General features: G+C 49.7%; 21 protein-coding genes across 21 annotated transcripts; 11 read left to right on the top strand and 10 right to left on the bottom strand.

Annotated features, from left to right (window-relative positions):
- Positions 1–149: 149 nt before the first annotated feature.
- OGAPHI_002555 (uncharacterized protein) lies at positions 150–770 on the bottom strand (the record flags this gene model as incomplete). Its single annotated transcript, XM_046203437.1, has 1 exon — positions 150–770. The coding sequence occupies one exon, from the start codon at positions 768–770 to the stop codon at positions 150–152; it is 621 nt and encodes a 206-aa protein (XP_046063214.1).
- On the top strand, positions 586–789 carry OGAPHI_002554 (uncharacterized protein; the record flags this gene model as incomplete). Its single annotated transcript, XM_046203436.1, has 1 exon — positions 586–789. The coding sequence occupies one exon, from the start codon at positions 586–588 to the stop codon at positions 787–789; it is 204 nt and encodes a 67-aa protein (XP_046063213.1).
- Positions 790–944: 155 nt separating this feature from the next.
- Positions 945–2,816, top strand: OGAPHI_002552 (uncharacterized protein; the record flags this gene model as incomplete). The annotated part of the gene is made up of 1 exon (XM_046203434.1): positions 945–2,816. The coding sequence occupies one exon, from the start codon at positions 945–947 to the stop codon at positions 2,814–2,816; it is 1,872 nt and encodes a 623-aa protein (XP_046063211.1).
- OGAPHI_002553 (uncharacterized protein) lies at positions 954–2,054 on the bottom strand (the record flags this gene model as incomplete). The annotated part of the gene is made up of 1 exon (XM_046203435.1): positions 954–2,054. The coding sequence occupies one exon, from the start codon at positions 2,052–2,054 to the stop codon at positions 954–956; it is 1,101 nt and encodes a 366-aa protein (XP_046063212.1).
- Positions 2,817–2,851: 35 nt separating the features above from the next.
- On the bottom strand, positions 2,852–4,219 carry OGAPHI_002551 (uncharacterized protein; the record flags this gene model as incomplete). The annotated part of the gene is made up of 2 exons (XM_046203433.1): positions 2,852–3,631; positions 4,064–4,219. 2 exons carry the CDS (start codon positions 4,217–4,219, stop codon positions 2,852–2,854), a joined length of 936 nt encoding a protein of 311 aa, XP_046063210.1.
- Positions 3,716–4,405, top strand: OGAPHI_002550 (uncharacterized protein; the record flags this gene model as incomplete). The annotated part of the gene is made up of 1 exon (XM_046203432.1): positions 3,716–4,405. One exon carries the CDS (start codon positions 3,716–3,718, stop codon positions 4,403–4,405), a length of 690 nt encoding a protein of 229 aa, XP_046063209.1.
- Positions 4,406–4,832: 427 nt separating this feature from the next.
- OGAPHI_002549 (uncharacterized protein) lies at positions 4,833–6,935 on the top strand (the record flags this gene model as incomplete). Its single annotated transcript, XM_046203431.1, has 1 exon — positions 4,833–6,935. One exon carries the CDS (start codon positions 4,833–4,835, stop codon positions 6,933–6,935), a length of 2,103 nt encoding a protein of 700 aa, XP_046063208.1.
- A 71-nt stretch (positions 6,936–7,006) lies between these two features.
- OGAPHI_002547 (uncharacterized protein) lies at positions 7,007–8,230 on the bottom strand (the record flags this gene model as incomplete). The annotated part of the gene is made up of 1 exon (XM_046203428.1): positions 7,007–8,230. The coding sequence occupies one exon, from the start codon at positions 8,228–8,230 to the stop codon at positions 7,007–7,009; it is 1,224 nt and encodes a 407-aa protein (XP_046063206.1).
- On the top strand, positions 7,580–7,969 carry OGAPHI_002548 (uncharacterized protein; the record flags this gene model as incomplete). Its single annotated transcript, XM_046203430.1, has 1 exon — positions 7,580–7,969. The coding sequence occupies one exon, from the start codon at positions 7,580–7,582 to the stop codon at positions 7,967–7,969; it is 390 nt and encodes a 129-aa protein (XP_046063207.1).
- A 276-nt stretch (positions 8,231–8,506) lies between the features above and the next one.
- OGAPHI_002546 (uncharacterized protein) lies at positions 8,507–10,303 on the top strand (the record flags this gene model as incomplete). The annotated part of the gene is made up of 1 exon (XM_046203427.1): positions 8,507–10,303. One exon carries the CDS (start codon positions 8,507–8,509, stop codon positions 10,301–10,303), a length of 1,797 nt encoding a protein of 598 aa, XP_046063205.1.
- Positions 8,525–13,340, bottom strand: OGAPHI_002544 (uncharacterized protein; the record flags this gene model as incomplete). Its single annotated transcript, XM_046203425.1, has 4 exons — positions 8,525–10,209; positions 10,557–10,635; positions 11,625–12,243; positions 12,373–13,340. The coding sequence occupies 4 exons, from the start codon at positions 13,338–13,340 to the stop codon at positions 8,525–8,527; spliced, it is 3,351 nt and encodes a 1,116-aa protein (XP_046063203.1).
- Positions 10,467–11,561, top strand: OGAPHI_002545 (uncharacterized protein; the record flags this gene model as incomplete). The annotated part of the gene is made up of 1 exon (XM_046203426.1): positions 10,467–11,561. The coding sequence occupies one exon, from the start codon at positions 10,467–10,469 to the stop codon at positions 11,559–11,561; it is 1,095 nt and encodes a 364-aa protein (XP_046063204.1).
- Positions 11,619–14,558, top strand: OGAPHI_002543 (uncharacterized protein; the record flags this gene model as incomplete). The annotated part of the gene is made up of 1 exon (XM_046203424.1): positions 11,619–14,558. The coding sequence occupies one exon, from the start codon at positions 11,619–11,621 to the stop codon at positions 14,556–14,558; it is 2,940 nt and encodes a 979-aa protein (XP_046063202.1).
- Positions 14,559–14,934: 376 nt separating this feature from the next.
- On the bottom strand, positions 14,935–15,519 carry OGAPHI_002542 (uncharacterized protein; the record flags this gene model as incomplete). The annotated part of the gene is made up of 1 exon (XM_046203423.1): positions 14,935–15,519. One exon carries the CDS (start codon positions 15,517–15,519, stop codon positions 14,935–14,937), a length of 585 nt encoding a protein of 194 aa, XP_046063201.1.
- A 72-nt stretch (positions 15,520–15,591) lies between these two features.
- OGAPHI_002540 (uncharacterized protein) lies at positions 15,592–18,256 on the top strand (the record flags this gene model as incomplete). The annotated part of the gene is made up of 2 exons (XM_046203421.1): positions 15,592–18,080; positions 18,184–18,256. 2 exons carry the CDS (start codon positions 15,592–15,594, stop codon positions 18,254–18,256), a joined length of 2,562 nt encoding a protein of 853 aa, XP_046063199.1.
- Positions 16,570–16,863, bottom strand: OGAPHI_002541 (uncharacterized protein; the record flags this gene model as incomplete). The annotated part of the gene is made up of 1 exon (XM_046203422.1): positions 16,570–16,863. One exon carries the CDS (start codon positions 16,861–16,863, stop codon positions 16,570–16,572), a length of 294 nt encoding a protein of 97 aa, XP_046063200.1.
- A 153-nt stretch (positions 18,257–18,409) lies between the features above and the next one.
- Positions 18,410–19,723, top strand: OGAPHI_002539 (uncharacterized protein; the record flags this gene model as incomplete). Its single annotated transcript, XM_046203420.1, has 2 exons — positions 18,410–18,445; positions 18,512–19,723. The coding sequence occupies 2 exons, from the start codon at positions 18,410–18,412 to the stop codon at positions 19,721–19,723; spliced, it is 1,248 nt and encodes a 415-aa protein (XP_046063198.1).
- Positions 19,724–19,784: 61 nt separating this feature from the next.
- OGAPHI_002538 (uncharacterized protein) lies at positions 19,785–21,461 on the bottom strand (the record flags this gene model as incomplete). The annotated part of the gene is made up of 1 exon (XM_046203419.1): positions 19,785–21,461. The coding sequence occupies one exon, from the start codon at positions 21,459–21,461 to the stop codon at positions 19,785–19,787; it is 1,677 nt and encodes a 558-aa protein (XP_046063197.1).
- On the top strand, positions 21,359–25,704 carry OGAPHI_002536 (uncharacterized protein; the record flags this gene model as incomplete). Its single annotated transcript, XM_046203416.1, has 4 exons — positions 21,359–21,414; positions 21,736–24,389; positions 24,696–24,994; positions 25,300–25,704. 4 exons carry the CDS (start codon positions 21,359–21,361, stop codon positions 25,702–25,704), a joined length of 3,414 nt encoding a protein of 1,137 aa, XP_046063195.1.
- On the bottom strand, positions 22,291–23,691 carry OGAPHI_002537 (uncharacterized protein; the record flags this gene model as incomplete). The annotated part of the gene is made up of 3 exons (XM_046203417.1): positions 22,291–22,482; positions 22,550–23,080; positions 23,629–23,691. 3 exons carry the CDS (start codon positions 23,689–23,691, stop codon positions 22,291–22,293), a joined length of 786 nt encoding a protein of 261 aa, XP_046063196.1.
- Positions 24,525–25,877, bottom strand: OGAPHI_002535 (uncharacterized protein; the record flags this gene model as incomplete). Its single annotated transcript, XM_046203415.1, has 1 exon — positions 24,525–25,877. One exon carries the CDS (start codon positions 25,875–25,877, stop codon positions 24,525–24,527), a length of 1,353 nt encoding a protein of 450 aa, XP_046063194.1.
- Between the last annotated feature and the right edge of the window lie 37 nt (positions 25,878–25,914).

The raw sequence follows: 25,914 nt of genomic DNA, 5'->3' as shown, positions 1-25,914 counted from the left end.
ATGAGGAAAAAACGGTTTGCCACTGGCTTGCTCTGTAGAGAACTCGGATCGAAAATAAAATATAGGGGGTTTAGTTCCGACCAGGTGATTTTTTTCACAAAGGTCGATCGTCCTGAAATATCCATACAGTATATAAAGAGCGTACGTAATTAAAAGGCAGTGGAAACGGGGGCTGAGGTGTTGTTAGCGAGCGAGCTGGCCGCGGCGACGCTGAATGCGGAGTGGGAAGGCGTATTTGACGAGTGTGGGCTGATCGAGCTGCCCCACCCGCTCGTGGTGGTCACATAGTGGAAATGTTCCAATTTAGTATCCACAGCCACAGAACTGTTGGACGCATAACTCACTGCGTCCAGCTGGTATGCTAGTTCCTGGTAAACCGTGTCAACCCACGGAACCGCAGTCATGAGTCCCAGCTCCAGCTGAACCAGTTTGGTCACATCGGAGCCCGTGGAAGCTGCGGTCTCCTGGTAGCTGAGTACAGACTCCAGTTTGTTCACAAACGTCGATGCGCTCGGGTTGTTTGTGGCCCTTAGAAACGACTTGTACTTCTTCTCATTTGCACTCACGTCGTAGCTGAAAACGTCGATGATCGCCTGCACCGTGGAATGGCCCGTATCGTCCAGAGTTAGTGATCTACCCATCTCTGCGATCAGCGACGAGGCAGCGTCCACTTTGGAGGCTGCAAACTGGTACGAGTGCGTGGTCTCTGCACTTCCCAGCTGGCACCACGCGGCCAAAATTAATATTGGTGAGCTGATGCTGATCTTCATTCTATTGCAACCGAATTAAGTTTAATTAACACATCATTTAGTTTTAGTAATCTGGCAGACAGATCCCCAAAAAATCAGAGATGAGGGCAGCACCGCCATGATTCCCAAATCGGGCAACATGTTTATGTTTATCCATGAGGAAAAAAAAAAGTCGCCTACATTCTTTTCTTCGTTATGCTTGCCTCAGACAGCACTGTGAGAACTCCCAGACGGGCCCAGTCGGCACTGTCGAACCCGCCTTCGGATCCGTTGGAGTCTACCCGCAAGAGACAAACCAAGAAAGACGATCAGATCAGAAAGAAGATCGAAAACGACCTCAAGAAGAAGAACAACGTCACTATGGTGTCCACGTTTGGCTCGCCCCAGAAAAAGTCCAAGGCGGGATCCGGCGCCAGTGGGACCGTCATGTCCTTGAAGCCCTCCGATCCGGTCATCATGAAGCCTTCCAACACCGTCTACGAAGCGGCCCAGCTCATGTCTGTGACTAAGGAAAATTGTGTTCTGGTGGTGGACGATGCCGGACAACTGGCAGGTATTTTCACGGCCAAGGACCTTGCATTCCGTATTGTTGGATCCAATCTCAATGCCAACCAGACCTCTATCGAGCATATCATGACCCCAAACCCAATGTGTGCAAAGATCACCACTTTGGCTTCCGATGCTCTCTCCTTGATGGTCACCAAAGGTTTTAGACATCTGCCGGTGGTCAACGACAACCACCAGATTGTCGGAACGTTGGACATCACCAAGTGCTACAATGAAGCCATGACCAAACTCGAAAGAATGTACGAGAGCTCCAAGAAGCTCTACGATGCAATGGAAGGTGTCACCGAAGAGCTTGGCGGCGGTCAGCCTCTGCACGTGATCAAGTACTTTGAGAGTCTTAAGAATATCATCAATGGGCCAAGACTCAATTCTGTTCTGTCCGACAGAACTGTTCCAGTCTGCTGCGACATCAAGACGTCTGTGCACGATGCTGCCATTTTGATGAAGGACAACAAGACCACGGCTGTTCTGGTGAAAGACTCCAAGAACAACGATGAGGTTACGGGTATTTTCACCTCCAAAGACATCGTTCTGAGAGTGATTGCCGCAGGTATCGATCCACGCACCTGCTCTGTGATCCGTGTCATGACTCCAAAGCCATCGTACGCCCTGGCTAGCAGCTCCATCCATCAAGCCCTTAGACAGATGTTCGAGGGACGGTATTTGAATTTGCCTGTGGTGGACGACGAGAACAGCGAGATTGTGGGTGTTGTTGATGTGCTGAAGCTCACGTACCATACTTTGAACCAGATCCAGTCGATCCAGATGATCAACAACGGCGACTCTGACGCTGGTTCGAACGAGGAGAAGGAAGGCCCTGCATGGAACAAGTTCTGGACCTCGTTAGAGAGCGACACAAACTCGCTACATTCGGCTTCGCTTGCGGATGTGACGCAGTCTGAGTTGGCTCAATTCAACGTTTCCACAAACGACATTGTTAGGCCTTCCGACTCTGTTTCCTTCACAGGAGCTCCAGAGACTAACTCGTCGGCATTGAAGCCTGCTACCGTGGAAGTTGACTTCAACGAGCCGGTGTTCTTCAAGTTCAAGTCGCCTCAAGGAAGAACACACAGAGTCAGTTGCAAGCCGAGCGACGGTATCGAGCCATTGCGTGAACTCATTGGTTCCAAGCTGTCTAGACAGGAAATGAGAACGCTGCTTTCACCAGCAAAGGACTCAGAGACCGGTGAAAGCCTCGAGCCTGCCGAGCAATTTGCTATTTCGTATGTGGACGACGAGGGAGACCTGGTGGCCATCACTACGGACCAGGACTTGAAAGACTGTGTTTTTGTGGTGAGCAACCTGAACCTCGACAAGATCAACCTGTTGATCCACCATCCAGACCAACAAGTCAACGTGGACTCTGCGCTGAACTCTGCAAAGCTTGGCAACAGCAGTGCCGCTGCGCCAAACGACACTTTGCAAGAGTTGATTCTCCCTGGCGTGCTGTTTGCGCTTGCTGCATCGGTGGTGGTTGCTTTTACCTTCTCCCGGAGATGAATGTGCACAATTTATTGATACCTAATATATACAGTTTAATCGGAAAATTGCTTCTTTTCGCTGGCCAGGGCCTCGTTGATCGACTTTCTCTCGGCATGTCTTGCCTTTCTGTACAGTTTCTTGACCTCTTTCTTTTTCTGGGACTCAAAGACGTATTTTCCAACAGTGATGTTTGTACCGTCGAACTCGCCAGGACGGAAGTGGACAGCGTCTGGGACTTTTTCGTCGATCACGAAACCTTCAGGATCCAGCCGTTGGTACAGGTAGTCTCTGATCGTGGAGAAGGAATCGAGTTGCGACAGCTTGAAGTCTGGTATCGAGAGACCGAACTTGATCTGCACGTCTTTGAGGAGTTTGAATCTCAGAGCAAGGTTATCGAGCTTGAGTTCGGATGCGGGGGTGGCCGGAACATGTCTTTGGAACACGCTGGTCAGAATCTCGGTAATCTGGTCTTTGTAGAGTTCTGGCTGAACGTTTTTCTTAGAAAACTCAGACTTGGCTGGGATCCACGAGCTCAAAACAAACCCTTCCATTGCCTGCTGGCGGAGCTTCTTATCGCTGTATTCGGAGTTGTGTTTGCCCAGCATCACCACTGTGTTGGCTGCGACAGGGGCCTGTGTTCTTGTTTCTATTTCCTTTATGACCTGCTTGGTGTCTTTGACGGGAACCTGTGGCTCGGTTTCCTTTTTCTTGTAGAACTTGAAATAGTCCAATATGGATGCGCGTGACGCCGAGCTGTGAAACTGCCGAGCGGCAACATTAAGCGTTCTGGTTCGGATCATGTTCGAGACAAGGTAAAAGTCAACTTCCGTATACTGAAAAAAATCGTTAAAAATTAGAGAAACATATGGGCCGGGTAAAAATACAAAGATTGAAATTTGAATAATAAAGCTTTATAGATGACAGTCGACCATCAGGGGAACGTGGATCACGACAAGGTTCGCGTGTACATTGTGCGTCACGGTCAGACTCCTTGGAATAAGCTCAAGATTTTACAGGGCCACAAGGACGTTCCCTTGAACGAGATCGGTCAGGAACAGGCCCGGCTGGTGGGAGAGCGACTTAAACACCTGGACTTTGACGAGTTTGTCAGTTCTGACCTTACACGGTGTGTGCAGACGACGAAACAGATTACGGCGCCACATGAACACAAACGGGCTTTCAAATTGCGCACCACCCCGAACTTGCGCGAGAGATCAATGGGGCCAGTGGAAGGAATGCCGTTGGCAGAGGCGAAGGAAAAATACGGAGCCAAATTTAAGGAGCTGGGCGAAACCAGGGCAGAGCTGCTGGACCGGCTCGACGCCGAATGGGACCAGATCATCAACGATGCAGACACAAACAAACACTTGAACGTGCTGGTGTGCACACATGGCGGAGTGATCACGAATTTTAGCAGCCATTTACACCAACACCACAAATACGAGCTGGGAGCCGGATTGAGCGCAGACGACTTGAAAGTGCCGTTCAACACGAGCGTCACGGTGGTGGAAGTGGAGAAGAAATCCAAGAAGGGGCAGATATTACAGTTTGGCACTGTGCATCATCTGCATGGCCATCTGGAAAAAGTAGATCAGGAACTCAGATGAGTAGAGCCGCTCCCAATTTAACGGGTTGATTAGTGTGAGAAAAAAAGGCATTGAAATCTCTCACTCAGATAAATAGCCAATTTTTCGCACCAGGGAAAACGGCGATTTCTCGAATCTGATGTAACCGCACCCGTGCACCAGCTGTTGGTCTCTAGCCGGCCCAACAAAAAATGGTAGCGGGACCGCAAAGATCTGAGATTCGGCGATATAGACGCCGGCAAGAGGTTTTACAGGCAGATATTACTTCATGTTGTGAAGATCCATTTCAATATGGACAATTGACACGTTCAAGGCAATTGACAGTGGTACACACTCGGACATATTCAAAAATATGCACACCCAAAAGTTTTTTTCTTTACCGAAACAGATTATATTTTTTTGCCTCCCCCTCCCTTTTTTCTAACCGCAGCTTAAAGCACAGATTGTTATGGTTTTCCAAGTCAACGTTCCTGTTGGAGAAGCCAAGGAAGGAGAAACAGCTCCAAGACGAAACTACAAAGTTAAGGACGGTGCAGTTTCGCGTCCTAAAGGCTACGAATGTACGACTGTTTATGAGTTTTTTAATGAAGCTCTCAAAAAACACGGAGCAAACAACAGAATTCAGGCATGGAGAGATCTTGTTGACGTTCATTACGAGACCAAACAGCTCAAAAAGGTTGTCAATGGAGAGGAAACTTTGGTTGACAAGGAGTGGACTTACTACGAGCTGTCCGATTACAAATACATTACCCAGGGAGAACTTAGCGAGATCGTTTCGGACCTTGGTAAAGGTCTGGTGAAAATCGGACTGGAGCCAGCAAAAACCGACAAACTGCATCTATTTGCCGCCACAAGTGCTAAGTGGATGAGAGGATTCCTTGCTGCCCAGACTCAGGCTATTCCTGTGGTCACTGCCTACGACACCTTGGGTGAAGACGGATTGACCCATTCCATCTTGGAAACTGAAAGTAATGCCATTTACACCGACAATGACCTTTTAATCAAGCTGGTCAACCCTCTCAAGAAGGCCACTAGTATCAGGTACATCATCCATACTGAGCCAATTGATCCCAAGGACAAGCGTGGTAACGGAAGACTTTATCAAAATGCAAAGAACGCCGTTGCCAAGATTTTGGAAGTCAGACCCGACATCAAAATTTACTCTTACGATGAGGTGCTGAAGCTTGGAAAGGAGGCTCAGGACATTCCACACCACCCTCCAAAACAAGACGATCTATGTTGCATCATGTACACCTCCGGTTCTACAGGTAATCCAAAGGGTGTTGTTTTGTCCCACGCCAACGTGGTTGCTGGTCTTGGTGGTGTTTCTGTTTCGATTGACGACAAGACTGTTCGTTCTGACGATGTCTTGATCACCTTTTTGCCTCTTGCCCATATTTTCGAACTCGCTTTCGAGCTGGTTTCGTTCTACTGGGGTTCCACATCCGGATATGCCAATGTCAAGACTCTTACAAACGCCTCGACCAGAAACTGTGACGGTGACATCAAGACCTTAAAGCCAACCATCATGGTCGGTGTCACTGCCATCTGGGAGACCGTCAAGAAGGGTATTTATGCTCAGATCCAAAAGCAGCCATCGGCAATGCAAAAAGTTTTCTGGGGAGCTTACCACGCAAAGCTCGCATGCAAGAAGTACTCCATTCCTGGTGTTCCTGCTCTTCTTGACACTTTGGTGTTCAAGAAGATCAAGGAGGCAACTGGAGGCAGATTAAGACTTCTCCTGAACGGTGGCTCGCAGCTTTCTTTGCCTACTCAAATTTTCATCCACACAACTATTGCAACTATGCTTCTTGGATATGGATTGACTGAGACTGTTGCCAATACCACCATCACTGATCCGGAGCACTTTGAGTTCGGAGGCGCTGCTCTAGTTGGATCGATCACAGTCAAGCTGATTGACGTTCCCGAAGCTGGTTATTACGCCAAGAACAACCAAGGTGAGGTTCTCATTTCTGGAGCCCCTGTTACTTCAGGATACTTCAAGAACGACAAGGAGACCCAGGAAGCGTTTGCTTACGAGAAGGGCTGGTTCTCCACTGGTGACATTGGTGAGTGGACTTCTTCTGGACAGTTGAAGCTGATCGACAGAAAGAAGAACCTTGTCAAGACCCAGAACGGAGAGTACATTGCTCTTGAAAAGCTCGAGGCCGTTTACAGGTCCAACGCTTTGGTGAACAACATTTGCTGTTACGCTGACGAGAACAAGGTCAAGCCTATTGCAATTGTCAATCCAAACGAGAAGCCATTGAAGGACCTGAGCGTGAAGCTCGGAATCAGCAAAGCCGGCGAGGAGATCCATCTCTCGGACATTATCACCAACACTAAACTCGCCAGGGAAGTTGCCAAAAGCTTGGTCGAGACCGGTAAGGCTCAGAACCTGGCTGGAATCGAGCTTATCCAAGCTGCTGTTCTTGTCGACGAAGAATGGACCCCAGAAAGTGGATTTGTCACTAGTGCTCAGAAGTTGAAAAGAAAGGCTATTCTTGAGAGTGTGAAGTCCAGAGTTGATGAAGCTTACGCCTCCAGTTAATGTTGTTAAGTCATGTAGCACGAAGAATCTTATAAGTTCGAGTAATTTTATAGGTTTATTTAATTTTATCATTATTTCATTTCATCGGCAACCAGACTGTTAAACTTGTCCAGGTTGTCAAAGTAGAGATGGTGGCCGCTGTCTTCGACAATTGTCATATCTGCCCGAAGACCCTTGGCTCTGAGTTTCTTGCAGGCTGCTAAACCTCCTGTCTTGTCCATCCAGTCGTAGCTACCGTAGTACCAGTAACTATCGCAGTTCAGCTGGTCGATTCTGTAAAGTAACGGGTTTCTGGGGATTCCCCCAGGAGCAAGCATGTAGTTGAGCATGTACTCTCCCGAGCCTCTGGCGTTGAAGATGGCGTATGTGTATAGATGCATCAACTTCTGTTCCTCGGCGTTCAACACGCTGAAGCTCTTGGAGAACCGTCTGGAGGTCCAGCCGGAGGTTAAGTACGACCCAAACGGTCCTGCGTTTCTCACAAGCGCAAATGGAGACACGTTCTTGTTCCACAGCTTGTCGAACCAGGGTGGAACCTGTGGCTGCCGACTGCTAAACACTCCTGCAGGAGACACAAGCAGCAGCTTGTTGAACAGCTCGGGGTATTTGAAGTTGGTCAACGCGGACAAATAAGCGCCCATCGAATGCGCAACAACCATAGTATTGTCGTGGTTGAGACCTCTTCTGTCAAACCAGGTCTTCAGCGACTCAACAAACCAGGACTCGATCTTCGGGTAAGAGGCGTTGGGCTCGTGGTACGGAAACTTGGGTCTGGAGGAGCAACCATATCCAAGAAGGTCTATGGCGTGGATATGCCAGTCTGGTTTCCTTACTGCCAGGTCTTGCAAGTTCTTGACGAAAAAGCCAAGCCCTGCTCCGTAACCATGGATGAATACCACGTGCTTGTTGGACTGGATGTTTGCTGGGGCAATGTGGAGCTCGTTGATGTAGTTATTTTTGTCGTCTATCATTGTTTTGACTACCTGGGCCTTATGAGAATTTGTTGGGTTGGGGTAGAACGGCAATATCGATAATAATTCATGTTGGATCTGATCCAGCTTGTTTCGTCTGAGATAGTGTCTGAACGAGTCGGAAACAGCCAGGGGAAACGTGTTGCTGAGGATCTTGGACAGTGGGACTCCAGACGGCGAGGTGGGGGTCTTATAGTGGGAGCTTGCCGAGCTGGACGTATTCATGGAGCCCATGTCGGTGGAAGCCACTGGTTTTCTGGCACTTGATATCGTCTGGTAGGCCTGGGCCACATTCTGGACCACTCTGTTGTTGAATCTTTTCATGTTTATGGCGGGAATTAACGACAGTAGACGGTGAAAGCTTCAAATCATGACACTTTCACGTGTTTGACGTGGAAACAAGGAAATTATGTTCTATTTATTTCTCGAGAAAAATACTACACAGCCCGGGCATAACCGTCACGGCTCACTGGCGTGCGCGGTTGTGCTTTCCCGATTGAAGAAAAATTTAGTGGAAGTGATTTAAAGACGAAAAACAAGTGAGACCAAGTCGTTTTAGTAGTTTTGGAATTGACAAGCTGATTCACGTCGCATATTAAAATGTCGGAGTCATCTTTTTCAAGATTCATTCAGGCTCATAAAGTCGCTGTGGCCGTCACGGCTGTTGTTGGAGCCGGATCGGTGGCCGGATTGCTCTACTACATGAGCCAGCAGAACGCCGGTCTGGACGACTCTGAGTCGCTTAAGCCGAAGAAGAAGTCCAAGGCCACCAAGAAGAAGAAGAAGTCCGAGAAGAGCGGCACGGTTGTTCACGCCAACTGGCCTTCGTCGGACATTCCTATCGACTCCACCACTGGACTGCCGAACGTTACTGAAGAGTTGGTCACCAAGATGACCAAACAACAACAATCCGAATGGGCATTGGCTTTGAAAGAGACCGGAAACCAGTACTATAAGGCAGAGGACTTCAAGCCAGCCATCCAGTGCTACACCCTGGCTCTTTTGTGCAAAGCTGATCCTGTCTTTTACGCTAACAGAGCAGCTGCTTATGCCGCACAGGGCGAGCACCAAAAGTGTATTGATGACTGTACCGAGGCATTGAAGTTGAACCCAAGTTATCCAAAGTGTCTGTTGAGAAGAGCCCATGCTTATGAGAACATCGAGAAGTACGAGGAGGCCATCTACGACCTCACAGCATTGACCATCTACGGAGGTCTTAATGATCAATCTCCAGAGTCCATCTTGGAGCGTAATTTGAAGAAACTGGCCAACAAGATCAACGAGGAGCAATATTCCACTCTTCCAAAGGAGCTTCCTTCTTCCTCTTCTATTTCGTCGTTCTTTGGTGCTTTCGCCAAGGAGAACGTTGACACCGACGAATCCAAGTACGAGGACCAATCTTGCTCTCAATTCCTGGCCAAGGCCTTGACCGAGATCGCCAAGGACACCTACGAGGACTACGTCAAGGCAGACGTTTTGATCCACCAGGCCATTGCCAGCTACGAGAAGGACCCACCCAAGGCCGACTCCAAACACGCTGGTCTTGCTTACGAGTACCAAGGTACCTTTGATTTCCTCAAGGGTGAGAGCGAGTCTGCTGTTTCCAACTTGAACAAGGCTTTGCAATTGAACCCAAGAGGTAGAACTCACGTTCTTTTGGGACTTGTCAACGCCGACAAAGGTGATTTCCTTTCTGCTGACCAGGCGTTTGCCCAGGCCATCAAGCTCAACCCAGAAGACCCTGACATTTACTACCACTACGGTCAGCTGTACTACCTGATGGGCGATTTGGAGAAGGCCAAAGAGAACTTCGAGAAGTCCAAGCTGTACAACCCGGACAACGTGTTTGGATACATCCAATTGGCCTGTATCGCGTACAAAAACGGTGACACCAACTCGTGCGACGAGCAGTTCAAGGATGCCAAGAAACGGTTCCCAACCTCGTCCGAGGTGCCAAACTACTACGGAGAGATTCTGTTCGACAGACAAGACTACGGCGGAGCCGCCAAACAGTTCGAGATCTCGGCCAGATTGCAAGAGAGCCTGCCAACTTTCAACATTGGTGCTCTGCCACTCATAAACAAGTCTGCCATCTGCCAGGTCAACAAGGACATTGTTGGATGCGAAGAGATCCTCAAGAAGGCATGTGAGCTTGATCCAAAGTCGGAGGTGGCCAGAATCAACCTTGGACAGATCTACTTGCAACAACAGAAGGTCCAGGATGCCATTGCTCTGTTCAAAGATGCGTGCCGTTTGTCCAGATCCAACGACGACAGAGTCCAGGCCATTTCTCTGATGGAGGCCTCCAAGATTCAGCTCAAGATCAAACAGGACCCTGTTCTGAGCAAAAAGGTCCACGAGATCATGGAGCGTGCTGGTCTAGAGAGAGGTTTGTAAATGTATATATTACGACAGTACGAGCAAGTGTTTGATCCGTTCAAATATCTGCTGACATAAATGTTTATGTAATAGTACCCAATTTATCTGGAAAGGGTAAAATTGAAAAAAAATGGCTGGTTGCACTTGATTTAAAAAAGTTTCGGTCTCTGGGTCCTTGTCAATGTCGCAATTCATTCTGAGCGCGCTCCAGGACGTGGTGCCCACGCATACGGGGCCTATTCCGAAGGAGGTGATTGACTATGCCAATTACCTGTATCTGTCGTCCAAGTCGAGCTGTCCGCTGGCTGCGCAGCTGGAGATCGGACGGTGTCATCTGTGCTGTTTTTTGACTGTGGACAAGTTTAAGAACAAGTTTGATCTTCCTGATCCGAGTGTGAACCGGATCCCGATCCCAAAACGGAAGGCTGTGACTGTGCTGGCCGATTTCAGACACAAGTTGTCTGGAGCAGGAAGCAAGCAAGGGGCCGATCTGTTGCGGACCCCCACGAAACGACGGGTTGTTCAGCTGGCCACGCCCGAGACAACGCCGGGAAGGAAACGTGTGGTTGATTTGACCGAGCAAACCACGCCGTCCAAGCGCAGAAACGTCCTGAACACGCCGGAGAGCACGCCAAAGACGCTCCGCAACGAGGAACCGGACAAGGTCGACGCCGGCACTGCAGCCAAGTCGCTGCAGAAACGGCTGCTTGCTGCCGCCGACGACGTGAAGGGTCCTGCCAAAAGAGGTCGCAAGAAGGGATTCAAGCTGCTTTCCATGGCGGACCGGTCGCTCAACGACGACACCATCATCACGACACCGCATCTTGTTGCGTTCTGTAACAAGTTCTATTTGCCGGAGGAAATCACGCGGTGTATTCTCGAAACGTACAAACACTACTACTATCGCACAAAGAGTCCGTGGGGGCTGCTTTGCGGGCTGGTCTCGATAGCATATCTCCATCTGAACCAGGACAAGGTGGTCCAGAACATGGGTTTCAAGACCAAGTTTTTCAAGAACCTGCAGATCCACCAGAACGGCGGGCTCAAGTACAACGAGTTGGTCGACTGGGTGGCTCTTGTGGAGAAATTGTGCGATAACGAGAAGTGGATCAAGGACCTTGGTGGCCGCGAAATGCTGGAGTCCGAGACGAAGCTACCGTTTGGCCTGCCGACGCTGAACTCGTTTGTCACTCCGCGCGTGTGCTACTTTTCCGACCGCATGGAAGCAGAATACGTCACCTGGATCAACCGCATCAAACAGTCGACTGGCGTCTAGAAGTTTTACATGTATAGATAGATATTTTTTCTCTAGTGAAAAATTATTTTATTTTCCATGTACGATGTCGAGCAGATTCCCCATAAACGGGGCGGGGATCACGAGACCAACGGCCGTGCCGACGGGGCCAAGAAGCTGAAGTACGAGGACGTCAGCATGGACGATGGAGATGAGGAGTTTGTGGCCGAGATCGAGGCTGGAGATCACCCCAAATGGCAGCATATTGTCGAGACAGTGGTCAAGACGGTGGTTTCTATCCATTTTGCACAGGTGGTCAGTTTCGACACCGAAAGCGCGCTGTGTAGCGAGGCCACCGGGTTTGTGGTGGACGCGGAGCGCGGAATCATCCTCACAAACCGCCACGTTGTTGGACCAGGGCCCTTTATCGGTTACGCCGTGTTCGATAACCACGAGGAATGCGAGGTCAAACCCATCTACAGAGACCCGGTTCACGATTTCGGGTTCCTCAAATATAACCCAAAGGATATCAAGTACATGGAGGTGCGCGAGCTCCAGTTGAGACCGGATCTGGCCAAGATTGGAGCCGAGATCATGGTTATCGGTAACGACTCTGGTGAAAAGCTGTCGATTTTGTCTGGATTTATCTCCAGACTCGACAGAAACGCTCCAGACTACGGAATCAACTCCTACAACGACTTCAACACCGAGTATTTGCAGGCTGCTGCCTCAGCCTCGGGCGGATCTTCGGGATCTCCCGTGGTGAACATTGACGGACACGCTGTTGCTCTGCAGGCCGGTGGAAACACAGAGACCTCGACCGACTTCTTCCTTCCTGTCTACCGTGTCCTACGTGCCCTGCGCTGCATCCAGAGCGGCCAGCCCGTCACGCGCGGAACTATCCAGGTCCAGTGGCTTTTGGAGCCGTTTGACAAGTGTCGTCGTCTGGGTCTGCGTCCAGACTCGGAGAAGCTCATGAGAGAGACGTTTCCTGAACTGAACGGGCTTCTTGTTTCGGCCGTTACGCTTCCACAAGGGCCTGCTGACGGGCTCATCAAAGAAGGTGACTGTTTGATATCGGTGAACGGACAGCTCATATCCACGTTTATCACCGTGGACGAGATCCAAGACTCCAACGTTGGCAACGAGATCGAGATCGTGATTCAGAGAGGAGGTAAGGACATCACTGTGAAGTGCAAAGTTGGCGATCTTCATGCAATCACGCCAAGTCGGTACGTCAATGTTTGTGGAGCCACGTTCAACGATTTGAGCTACCAAATGGCCAGAATATATGCAATTGCCGTGAAGGGGGTCCATGTCAGCAACGCTTCGGGCTCCTTTGTGCTGGGCCAAAACGTTCCGAACGGCTGGCTTCTGGACGAGGTGGACGGAACAGAGGTGTCGAATCTGGACGAGTTTGTCGAGGTGATGAAGAAAATTCCCGACAAGGCGTTTGTCACGCTGAAATGCCGCCATCTCACAGATCTCCACGTTCCACTTATCAAGTTTGTCCAGATCGACCGCCATTGGCACTCGAGTTTTAGACAGGCAGTGAGAAACGACGAGTCTGGTCTTTGGGACTTCAAAACTTTGCAAGAAGACGCTCTGCCTCCACAACCGCTCAACCCCACCGATGTCAACTTCGTGGGCATCCCCACCGAGTTTTCTGGATGTCAATCGCTGGACAGATCGCTGGTTCTGTGCAAGAGCACCATTCCTCTTCCACTGGACTCTTCCAACGTCCAGTCGCGCAAAGCCTACGGCGTGGTCATCGATGCCACCAACGGGTACCTGCTTACTTCCCGGTACTGTGTGCCGCATGATCTACTTGACGTGACTGTCACTGTGGCCGAGTCGGTCTTTCTGCCAACAAAGGTTGTGTTTCTGCACCCAACCAAAGGCTATGCTATTTTGAAATACGACCCAAAGCTGATCTGCGAGAGACTGCTGACTCCGCAGTTTTCGTCGCAGCCTCTCAGACGAGGCGAGAAGGTCACTTTTGTCGGCTACAACAGAGCGTCCCGCGTGCTGGTCGAAGAGACCAAAATTAGCGACATTGGACTGATCCACCTGCCAAATAACGTCACGTGCCCGCGTTTCAAGGCATCCAACTTCGAGGCCGTACTGATCGACTCCAACTTGGGGCAGCAGTACAGCTCGGGTGTGCTTTGCGGCCAGGACGGAGCCGTGCGCGCGTTCTGGCTGGCATTCGAGGCCGACGAGGATAAAACATACTCTATGGGTCTGGACGTTACAGACGTGCTCTGGGAGCTGGAGAAGCTCAAGACCAACAACGTTCCGGACGTGAAGATCGTGGACGCGGAGTTTGGCAACATCTCGATCGTCAACGCGCGCATCAGCGGCGTGACAGAGCAGGCAATCAAGGAGCTGGGAGTAGCGTCCTTCGACCAGCCGCGGTTTTTGAGCGTTTCGAAAGTCAGCGTGGCTCTCGAGAACACACAGTCATGCGGCCTGAAACACGGAGACATCATTCTCAAAGTGGGCGACGAGTCTGTGTCCTACACTGTGACGCAGTACCGTGATATTGAAAAAGCCATCAGAAACCGCAAAGATCACAGCAACAACACTCTTTCTTTCAAAATCGTCAGAAACAAACAGCTATTGGACATTGACGTGTCGCTGTCGAACGGCAGCTCGTTTGTGACCAAACACCTGGTCTATTGGTCCGGTGCTCTGCTGCAAGAGCCTCATCACGGAGTCAGACAGGTGATCAAACAACTGCCGTCGAAAGTCTACTGCACAGCCATGGCATCGGGATCGCCAGCCAGACTGTACACGATCGGCGTCACAAACTTTATCACCCACGTTAACGAGCAACCAACTCCAACGTTGGAAGAGTTTGTCAAGGTGGTGAAAAGCATCAAAGATAATACATATTGCAAGCTGAGAATCGTCTCATTCGATAACGTTCCGTTTGCACAAACGTTCAAAGTCAACTACCACTACTTTGAAACCATGGAGATGAAAAACGAAGGAGAATGGCGCGAATACGGCCAGCTAGACTCATCGTCTTTATAAACTTAATAGTCATGCAATCTAACTTGTTTAAATTATCGGATATGTACAAAGTGGAAAATTCACAGGAACGGAAGCAGCCGTTTGAGCTGTTTCTGCTGGATTGTATTGGCAGGCGTGATTCCTGTTCTTCTCTTTAAAATGCTGTTTGGATGGCCAGCGTTGCCGTGCTTGCGGCCCTGCAGCCCGCGCTTGTACCCGGTCCCGGTCTTGCGCCATCTCTTGTACGTGGCACGGTGGGTCTTGACAAGCCCACGGGTCATGTTTGGAAGCGCAAACTGCACAAACGGACGGACGATCGAAAACATGAAAATTGGACAATATTATCAGCGGTGAAATATTTTTATCGGTGTGCTTATGTCAGCGGGTCGAGCGAGCACTAGTCGCTGTCTGACGAGTAGCCAAAGCCCGGGGCGATGTCAGCGGGTGGGTCATCAGAATCCTGCGGTTCGGATTGCGTATCTTCCTTTTTTGTATCTTCCTCCTTTGTATCTTGTTCCTTCGTATCTTCCTCTTGGCTATCTCTCTTCGCGCTGTTGGGACCGTCCACCCTCCTCTTCTTCACCTTCAGACCCTTTGAGCGCTTTCCAACATCCGTCTGCACCTCCTCGATCAACTCACCCTCCTCTGGCCGCCCCCTTGCTCGTTTAGCCTGCTTGTATGTCTCCAGCTCCCGTTCGATCTGCTTCTTGTCTCCGGCCCGTTTCTCGTGCAGCGTGTTCTGGATCCGATCGTAGTACTCCATGTCCCTCTGTGTCCACTTGTACAGCGAGTTTTCCTCCTCGAGCGTGTCTTTGTACTCCTTGTACTTCTGCTGTCTGTTCTCCTTCAACTGCTGGGCAAGCGTCTTGCGCTCCCTCTGTGTGTCCTCCTCGGCAAACCTGCTCAGAATCTCGTCCTCCTTGACCTCCTGCGCCGCGAGGTCCTCATCGCGCACCTCATCTGCTGCTACAAACCGCGACATAAACCGGTGTGCCTTACACTAAATTTTGGAGCTGGAAAATAATTAAATTGCTGGAAACATTTATTTATCTTTATGGCTTACCATAGAAACGCGAACCGAGCGCCGTTCCGGTCAGAGTTGCACTCCAACGGGTACCATCGGTCCCAGGAAAGATACCCTACCCCACCAGATACTATAAGGTCGGGGACTTCGCCGTTGGTTCGCCGTTATGACTACTCGTCAGTGCCCATCCAAAACCACTTCTCTGACAAAATACACCAACACCAACAGGAAAAGCAGCAACGCAGCTTCAAAATCACATATGACCCGGAGCTTAAGAAAGATCCTGCTAAAGGCTCGAAGCCTATCTACGTGTTCACCGACTCGTCGCGTTCACCGTCAATAGACCCACGGCCCAAGGCATTACAACGAATTCCCAAACTACTCCGGACCGTTCGCACCTCGGTGCCAATACCTAATTACAAATACGATAAACACTCTGTGGGTCCCGAACCGTCTTCACAGCTCGTGGTTTGGGGTTTCCCCACCACCACCCAATTGGTGATAATAAAGAACCATTTTGCACAGTTTGGCAAGATTTCCGAGATCAAAGGTATTGACGACCCGTTGACAGCGGTTCCATTGGGGTTGTGTCTGTTGAAATATGATGGCGACGCCACGTCCGCACACCACTGTGCCACCAAAGCCGTGGCTGCTGCCCATAAAAAGCTGCAGATCGGAGGCCAGTTTGTGCGCTGCAGACTCAATGTTGAGGACCAGATGTTCAACACAATTTACAACCAGATACTCGACGAGAGAAAACAACAGATGCTGAAGGAGAAGGAAAGAAGACGGCGTGAGCGTGAACTCGAAATGATTCAAAGAAGAGAGGAGGAGAAAAGAGAACGTCAAGAACAGAAAAGAGAACAAGTTGAACGAAGAAAGGAAAAGAAACCAGCTGAACTTAAAGCGGCCGTGAAGCTGACGGCCCATGATCGTCACGTGAAAACGTTGTCGTCGGTCTCGCTGCCACCAAACTTTGAAAGACACATTGCTAATAGGCCGTACCTGCTAATTCCCGACAAGTTTGTCAACACCCGCAACGTGAACTCTGCCGATATCAGAAAGCTTCTTTCCAACCATAACTTCGATCGCATTCTTACTCACAGAACTGGATTTTTCGTCGTCTTCAATACCGTCCAGGAGGCCGAGAAATGCTACGACATGGAGGACGGGAAACATTTCTCCAAATACAAACTGTACATGGATTTTGTTGTTCCTGACGAGCTGATGGGCCAGACCAAGATTGGACAGAAGATTGGCGACGTTGGCCAAGCCAAAACGGTTCTGGTCAAAGAGTTCCATGAATACTTGTTGAAAGATCTGAGAGAGAAGGTCGTGGGACCGAGATTATTGTCTTTCCTTGACGACGACAAGTACAAGACTGTTCTTGAAAAACATCTGAAAGAAAAAGCGGAGAAGCAAGAGGAGAAAGAGGTCCAATCGACTGGCTCGGTTGGAGTGTCCAAATTCACGGTGCAACATCAAAGTATTGCCATTTCGAATCTTTCTTCCTTTAGGCGGACGCCTGTTGAGGGCAAGTATAAGCGGAAATACAACAACGTTTCCATGGCACATGCCCTGAACTATTCTGACGACGAGTCGCAAGACGAAGAAGCACCAGACGTCTCCAAGAAACAGAGAATGCTTGCAATGGTGTCCACTTCGTCTTCTGAGGAGGAAGATATCCAGGACCTTCCCGAGTCTAAAACCACATCTGAGCTTACTTCTCCTGAGAGCTTGGGCCGCCAGGTGGAGCAAGAAGGGGAGGTCAAGAAGAGCGACTTTGTCAGCGAGTTGTACAAGCCGTCGCACTACGTTGACCGGATGGTTTACGACGATAATTACCAGCACATGGACTACGACCTTAGCAGTTTGCAGGAGCTGATCCATGACGATGAGGACTTGGAGTTTGCCAAGAAAGCGTTCGCAGATCTTCCAAAAGACCCTAAAGTGAAGAATGTTCAACTTTGGGCATGGAGACATAAGGAGCAGGCGAAACGGCTGAAACAACTAGACAGTCTGGCCGAGGTGAGCCATGAAGACAGCGAGGCGATCGAGTTCTCGCAGGAGATTCTTGCCAACAGCAAGCTGCAGAACTCGACGGGATGTTTCCGCACGCAGCCATACTACAAGATCCCAGACAAGATGAAGAGCGACTACCTTTTGCACCGTCGGAAAGCCAACAAGCCGCTGAACACGGTGCAGAACGAGGATGAGGGCGAAGCGCAGGCGGTCCACAGCTCCAGAGTGAACAGAGCCAATAACAGACGATTTGCTGCAGACATCAGTGCCCAAAAACAGATGCTGGGCTCCGAAACAGACATCCTTGACTTGAACCAGCTGACCAAGCGGAAGAAACCGGTGCAGTTTGCACGAAGTGCGATCCACAACTGGGGACTGTACGCGTTGGAGCCGATAGCAGCCAAGGAGATGATTATAGAGTATGTTGGAGAGCGGATCCGACAGCAGGTTGCAGAGGTGAGGGAAAAGAAATACTTGCGGTCGGGAATTGGGTCGTCGTACTTGTTCCGTATCGACGAGAACACTGTGATTGACGCGTCCAAGAAAGGCGGCATTGCACGTTTTATCAACCATTGCTGTGTGCCGTCCTGCACAGCCAAGATCATTAAAGTGGAAGGAAAGAAGAGGATTGTTATTTATGCTCTACGCGACATTGGCGCAAACGAGGAGCTGACTTACGATTACAAGTTTGAGCGGGAAACCAACGACGACGAGCGGATCCCATGTCTATGTGGTGCTCCCGGGTGTAAAGGCTATCTGAATTGAAATGTGCATTAATCAATTTCCAAATATGTAAAATTTTCCAAACTAGCTTTATTGTCGTACAATGTCTGACAACATGGAACTAGATGAATACCGGAGAGTAAGTGAAGAAGAATAAGCGGAGTTGCTAACCAATTAGGATCGGTCCAGATCTCCCGTGAGAGAGCAATGGCGCGACCGTTCGCGGTCTCCAGGCCGTCGCTTTGACCGCAGAGATAATGCACGCGGATTTTCCTCGAGACGGGGTGGCAGAGGAGGCTCTTTGCAGTCGAGAATTGGCAGCAGACCCGATTTCCGTGGCCGTGGCGGTCGCGATTTTGAGCCTAGAGTCACCAGGGTGTACGAGCATTCGGTTTTCGTTGGAAACCTTCCTTTCCACACCACTTGGCAGGACCTGAAGGACGTTTTCCGGGAGGTTGGTGAAGTTGTGCGTGCGGACGTGGTGACTTCACGCGGCCGGTCCCGGGGAATGGGAACCGTCGAGTTTGCTACCAAGGACCTTGTTCAAGACGCAATTGCCAAGTTTGACCGCACAATGTACGACGGCCGGGAAATCTTCGTTAGAGAAGATCTTCCACCTCCTGAAAAAGAGGCCGCTCCTCGTAACGAGAGAAGAAGAGAGAGAGGAGTGCCGGCCATTGAGGAAGGTTTTGAGATTTTCGTTGGAAACCTTCCATTTAGTGCCAGATGGCAGGACCTGAAGGACTTCTTCAAAAACGTTGGTCCTATTATCCGTGCCGACGTTAAGGAGGACCACCGTGGCCGGTCCAAGGGATTCGGAACGGTGATCTTTGCCAACTCCGAGGACGCAGACCGTGCCATTGCCGACTTCAACGGCTACGACTTTGACGGAAGACGCATCGAGGTCAGAGCAGGAAAGCAGTTTAACAAAGACCAGGACGCTCCAGCAGCTTCCAAGAACTCCGAGTTTGTGGCCGGCGTGGTTGGCCAAGGCGAGCCTAACGGCACCATTTTTGCAGACAACCTGCCGTGGGAAACGTCCGAGACAGACCTTTACGATCTGTTTGGAAGCATTGCGCAGGTTTCCCGTGCCGAGCTCCAGTTCGACAAGATCGGAAGACCAGCAGGAAGTGCCGTGGTGCAATTCCAGGATGTGGACGGAGCCACTGCAGCAGTCAACCAGCTGAACAACTACGAATACGGTAGAAGACGTCTACATGTCTCGTTTGCTCACAGAGAAACACCTGCTCCAAGCGAGCCACAGTTTGAACAGGGGGAGCAGGAGCAGCCAGCTCCAGAGCCGGTCGAGTCTGCTGCTCCTATCGAGCCAGCCGAATCGTCAGAGCCCCTCGAGCCTGTTGCCGAGCCTGAACCTGTTCCAGAACAAGACATGGAGGAAGACCACATCGAGGAGTAATCCTTGTCTTGGATAGCTTCTATAGACTGTGTACTAATATTGCGATTTGCGATGTATTCTGCTAGACAGCGGAGTTTTTCGTAGGTGTCATAGCTGTTTCTATAAATTTTAAGAACCGCTGACCATACTCGACCGGAGGAACTGCACTGATAGTCTCGCGTTTGTGGTTTAGAGACCGGAAAAATGTCTCGAGTCGCTTCAGTGTGGAGTAGTTGGTCAGACAGTCGATCACCCCCATGTAGTATACAACTTCTATCTCGTTGTCTTCTTCGTCGGTTCCGCGAATGCCACCATCGTTGTCCAGCAGGCCTTCTGAGTACGTGGATGCGGATTGGTGTTGGATCTCTGGCGGATCGAAATTTGACAGTTGGTTGTACGGGTCTTCTAGTGCCGCTTGAGAAAGATCGTGAATACCAATAAGGAACGAGTAATCCATGATGTTGAGTTCCTGTAGAAGCTCCACATCGCCTCGGAGCTGCTGCAAGATCTGTTTTCTCTTGGTAGGCCCGAACTTGAGTCTGTCCTTGTTCTGCAACCAGTTCAGGTCTTTTTGGACAATCGACGTCTTCCCTTGAGCTTTTGCGGCCGCCACATTCGTGATCCGTCCGTATGTAGAGCCCTTAAGGTCATACTTCTCGTGCAAATCACGGTGCGGAGGAAAGATGTTGTTCATCACCAGAAAATGGATCTTATGAATACCTGTTGCCGAATGCATCTTGAGCCGATGCAATCCGTAAAATTGACATATGAACGTCTGCGGATTCTTATCCACATACTCATAGTAGCGCTTCAGGCACCTTCGAAGATGTTTGTGTTCGGAATGATGGATGGTCTTGATGATAAACCGGTAATCTCTGGAATAGTAGAAAAATGAGCCACTTTTTCCCGGCGAGCCAAGCTCCGTCAAACTGACCCTCTCTGTCAGCGAAAGCAAGTAGTCTGCTTGGTCGATGTTGAACTTGTTTCGAAGATGTCTGAAAATCTCCGGGGCGTAGTCTTTGAACTTAAACTCGTACTTGGTAGACGGTGTCATTGTGTTTCCTTCCATGTCAAAAATTAGCTTCGAGACACGGGTAAAATCCTCGTCTTTAAGCGGGCCAGGCAATTTGGAACATCTCGAAACGGCGACTCGGATCCCTGTGATCATGTTGTAGGCCATCACATAGTTGTGATGACCCTCAACGACACGCTGACCGGGAATGACGTATCTGTCATCCGTTCTAGTCTTAGTCTTGCGTCTCTGGGTCCCCAAAGACAGCGAATTTCCTCTGTTGAACCGATGGCGGTTGGTCAAAGTCTGCTGGTTGTATCTATCTGCGCCTGTGGCTTCGCTCTGGGCATACGCTTGGGGAATTGCAATAGTATGAGAAGGGGTATATCCCTGTCTATCCATGCCACTGGAAGGGGCCGTTGTTTGGGTAATTTGGGAATGACGATCCATGGTCTGATTTGTATCTGCGCGCTGTGGAGCTTTTAGCGTTTCCCGGGAAGACTTTGAATGAAGGTCTAATTTTGTTGGAGATATCAGCTCATCAACGCTTCGCTGTTTAGCAGTAGGAGATTGCTGCTGTTGTTGGGACATTTCGTACTTTTTTATCTGTACCTCGCCGTTGGTCAGCGTGGGAAGACCCTCCAATGAGCCAATCTCATTTTTGGTCGTCCTCAAGTGCCCATTTTCAATTAGAGTCTCTGTAGTCAGGGACGTTACCGCCGCCTGTGTGGTTTCGACTTCCGGCATCAGAGACACCCCAGACACTGTGTGTGGATAATGTAAGCCAATTCTGGATTCCTAGCCTTTGTTGGGCACCTGGTTTATTAGTCAGACTCGGTTGATGATCGCACACCACTGTCTTTAATTTTTAGAAAAAAACAAGCTGGATTTTCCTGGCTTTGCCGCACGCATGAGATCTGAAAAATTATTACTCGTAACTTGTAGCAAAGTATTTAAGGGGACTTGAGGCACATGTTGCGAAAAGTGTCATGTTACAATTAGGAAGACGATTAGTGAGCAGACGCTTTTCGAGTGTTCACTCGACGCAGCAGCTCGTGCGTATTCCGATCAACTTGCGAGGTCCATTGGAAGCCATCAAGTTGCCGAGTCTGGATCAAGATTCTGAAAACGCGTCAAATTCCAAAGGCAAGAAGTCAAAGAAAACAAAACCGGTTCCCGTTTTTAGTGACCGTGGAGCCAAACCTGAAGAGGGTGAGTTCACCTCTTTTTACAAAGGTCTGAAGGACACGGTTGACCAGTTCCCTGTGGATGAGTATGTGGTGTTGATCCAGGTCGGATCGTTTTACGAGCTGTATTTCCAGCAAGCAGAGACCCATGCGACACGTCTTGGACTCACGCTCACCAAAAAGGCTCTGAAACAGAAGAACGTCCCATTTGCCGGATTCCCTGATATCAAGCTCGACAAGTATCTTCAAATGGTGTTCAAAAATGGCCTCAAAGCTGTCGTGTGCGACCAGCAGCCCACAGCACATAACATCATCACGCGACCAGTCACCCGTCTTCTGACACCAGGAACCATCGTCGACGAAGAACTAAGAGATTACCACAGAACAAACTATTTGCTTTCGGTGCAATTTCCGTCTGACCCGTTCAAAGTCGACCCTACCAGCCAGAAAATCGGTCTTTGCTGGGTCGACGTTGGTTTGAGCGAGTTCAACGTTCTGGAGACAACCCTGTCGGATCTGATGGCCAACATTACCCGAATCAACCCGAAGGAGATTCTTGTCAACGACGATATTGACCTGGACTTACTGGTTTCTGGTAAATGGTTTCCGGAACTTGCAGAGATGAAACACTTTTATCTCAGCAGATACTCTCTTCCGACAAATAATCTCTCGTTGCATGATTTCATTGACAGGTTTTCCGACAACAGACGACTCGTGGTTAGTTTGTTGGACAATCTGAGCCAAAAGGAAGCAAGTGCTGCCAAACTTGTGCTCAACTATTTGCACAAATGTCTGCCGTACTACAAGCTGAATTTTGGGCTGCCAACCCGCTCGCTTCCAAACACCCTTATGCACATCGACCCCCGTGCAGCCCAGGACCTCGAACTCACAGAGACCATTGTTGGTGGGTTCAGAACCGGGGCATTGGCCTCTATTGTCGATAAAACGTGCACGGTCCAAGGCTCGCGTTTGCTCAACACCTGGCTGCTTGCTCCATCCACCGACGTGGACGAAATCAGACGCCGTCAACGGTACGTTGAGAGGTTCATTGGAAACCGTGGCTTTGTAGAGGAATTGACTCAGCTTCTGCGCAAAACCACAGACCTGAGTCGTATCGTTCGTCGTACCGATAATCGTCGAGCAGAAATGGGCGAGTACCTCGAGCTTGGTCACACGATTCTCATCATCAACGAGATTTTACAGATGGTGAAAGAGTCGCCCGATAAAAAACTGGTCAAGAGTCTGCTTCCTCTGTTTAAAGAATTTGAAGCGTCTCAGCATCTGGTGACGCTCGCCAATGAGATTACTGACGCCATCAATCCGCAAACGCTCACAATCAAAATGGATACCATCAAGAGTGAAACAGAAGTGCTTAGAAAGATTTGGTCCATGAACCCGACAGCCTCTGCTAAAATGGTCAAGCTACGTGCACATTACGATCTTTTGGAACAGCAATTCCACACACTCTGTAGCGAGCTGTCGGCAGAATTCGAGAAGAACGGGTTCCCTGGTTCTTTCTCTTTGGTAAGAGATTTGCAGATGGACGAGTTCATTATTGACGTTCGAACGTCCAGGAAAACATTTAATGACGTTATCGAGAATATGCCGTTGACGTTGCGGGATCGCAACAAGTCGAGTGCCAAGCTGTGGTCCTCGGAATGGCAGGAGTTGGGGATACAGCTGGTAGCTGCGGAAGCAGAGATCTTGAGAGAGGAAGAGAGAGTTACGACGATGATCAGGGACCAGATTCTCTCGTTCTCCAAAGAGATCCGATTGGTGGCTCCAATCATTGAGTTTCTCGATGTTTGCGTGTCGTTCTACAGATTGGCTACCGAGAAAGGACTGGTTCGTCCTGTGGTTGACAAGAGCACCACGTTCGCAATAGAGGGTGGAAGACATCTGGTTGTTGAAGAAGGTTTGAAAGGACGGGTTGCAGGGGTGGAGAACTTCACAGCAAACGACTGCAGCCTTCGGTCGGGAGAAGGGTGGGTGATCACAGGCCCCAACATGGGTGGAAAGAGCACTTTTTTGCGTCAGAACGCACTTATCGCCATTCTGGCCCAGATTGGGTCCTTTGTCCCTGCTAAAAGTGCACACATCGGAGTCATAGATAAGGTCTTCACCAGGGTTGGAGCTTCCGATAATATTTACCGGAACCAGTCGTCATTTATGGTGGAAATGAATGAGACTGCCATTATCCTCAGAGACTCTACTGAACGCTCAATGGCCATTGTTGATGAGCTGGGACGTGGAACTTCGTCAACAGAAGGAATATCCATTGCATTTGCATCGTTGTCGCATCTGATGAAGAAAAAGAAGTGCAAAGTTCTGTTTGCAACGCATTACGGTCCAGAGATCTGCGGCTTCATCAAGGAGGACAAGCAGCTAGACGATAACGTTTCTTTCTATCAAACGAGTCTGAGCGAGGTCCAGGAAGGAAATTTGCCTGTTGACGAGAAGCTGGTGTACGACCACAAGCTGATGCCTGGTATCAGCTACCACTCGCACGCGTTTGAGGTGGCACAGCTGGCAGGTTTTCCTGCCGACGCTTTGAAGGTGGCACGGGATGCATACCATAAAATTGCATATAACGAATGATGATTATATATTACATGTTCAATAATTACACATTTTCAGGGTCGTATTCATCGTCGGAATGAGCAGCCGGTGGCTGGCTTGGATTCTGGGGCTGGACAGGCACCTGGTTCTGGACCTGAGCCTGAGGCTGGTTCTGGGCTTGGGCATGAGCAAGCTGGATGAACTGGCTGACCTGCTGGACCATTTGCGGATTGAGCTGCTGCTGCACTGGTTGCACTTGTTGGTAAGGGTAGTATCCCGGATACTGCTGGTACTGAGGATACTGCTGGTATTGCTGGTATTGCTGATACTGGGGGTAGTATGCCTGCTGTGGAGGATAGTACTGCTGGGGATACACCTGTGGAACTTGTGGAACTTGTGGAACTTGTGGGACTTGTGGAACCTGTTGGAACTGCTGGGGAGTCAACTGTTGCACTGGCTGAACTGGCTGAACTGGCTGAACTGGCTGAACTGGTTGCACCGGCTGTGCAGGAGCAACCTGGGGCGACGAGCGCTGTGGAAGAGAGGTGAACTGTGATTTCATGTGGTTTGGTAGAGGTTTGCGCTTTGGGTCTTCCTTTTTCTGTGTCTTCTTTCTCTTGCGAGACGCTTTCATAGCTGCTTCTTTTTCATCGTCTGAGAATTCCTGCTCCTCTTCTGGAATCTCCTCGTCGTTCCAGTTACTGGCATCACTTCCCTTGATGGCTTTGATCTGCGACGTCAGGACGAACATTGACTCGGGAACGACATAGAATATCTTGGCTCCCTTTCTATCCTTAAACTGCTGGCACTTTTCGTCTGTTTTGAACTTAACCCGATAGAACGGTGACTGGACCTGGCCAAAGGTCTCAAAAAGCGGTCCGAGTATCGAACGATCCTCAAAACACAGAATAGACCCGTCCTTAAGCACACGGATCTCTCCAGAGACTCTGGCCTTCACAACCACGCTCTTCTCCACCACCGCACTGATCTCTCCAATATATTCAATTGGCGCATCTTCAGGGATCACAAAGTCCTCTGGTAGCTCAACACCTTCCTCGTCCATCTCGTTTTTGGATCTAATTGGCTCTGCAGATATATCACTCTCATTATCAGAAACTCCAACATCCTCTGATTCTTCTTCCGATGATGAGTCTGACGACGAGTCAGACTGGGATTCAGAGCTGGATTCATCTTCAGAGCTCGAATCAGAGTCGTTGTCTCTATCTGACTCTGCAATCTCTTGATCTTCATTAAATATACGATCTTCCTGATTCTCCTGTTCTTGCTGCGGAGGTTGCTGTTCCACAGCTGGAGAGTCTGGCTTGGCCAGCTGATCTTCTACCTGAGCTTCTTCTTCTTCTCTCGCTGCCTCAGAGACAGCCCGGTCGATTTCCACGGGGATTTCCTGCGTTTCCATCTCCTCAGTGTTCTTTTCTATGTTAGAAATTTTTTTG

This window comes from Ogataea philodendri, assembly GCF_020536065.1.
Source record: "Ogataea philodendri strain CBS6075 chromosome Unknown scaffold1, whole genome shotgun sequence".
Lineage (NCBI taxonomy): Eukaryota > Fungi > Ascomycota > Pichiomycetes > Pichiales > Pichiaceae > Ogataea > Ogataea philodendri.
The sequence above is the reverse complement of the archived record's forward strand: the minus strand, read 5'-3'. Positions and strand labels throughout refer to the sequence as shown.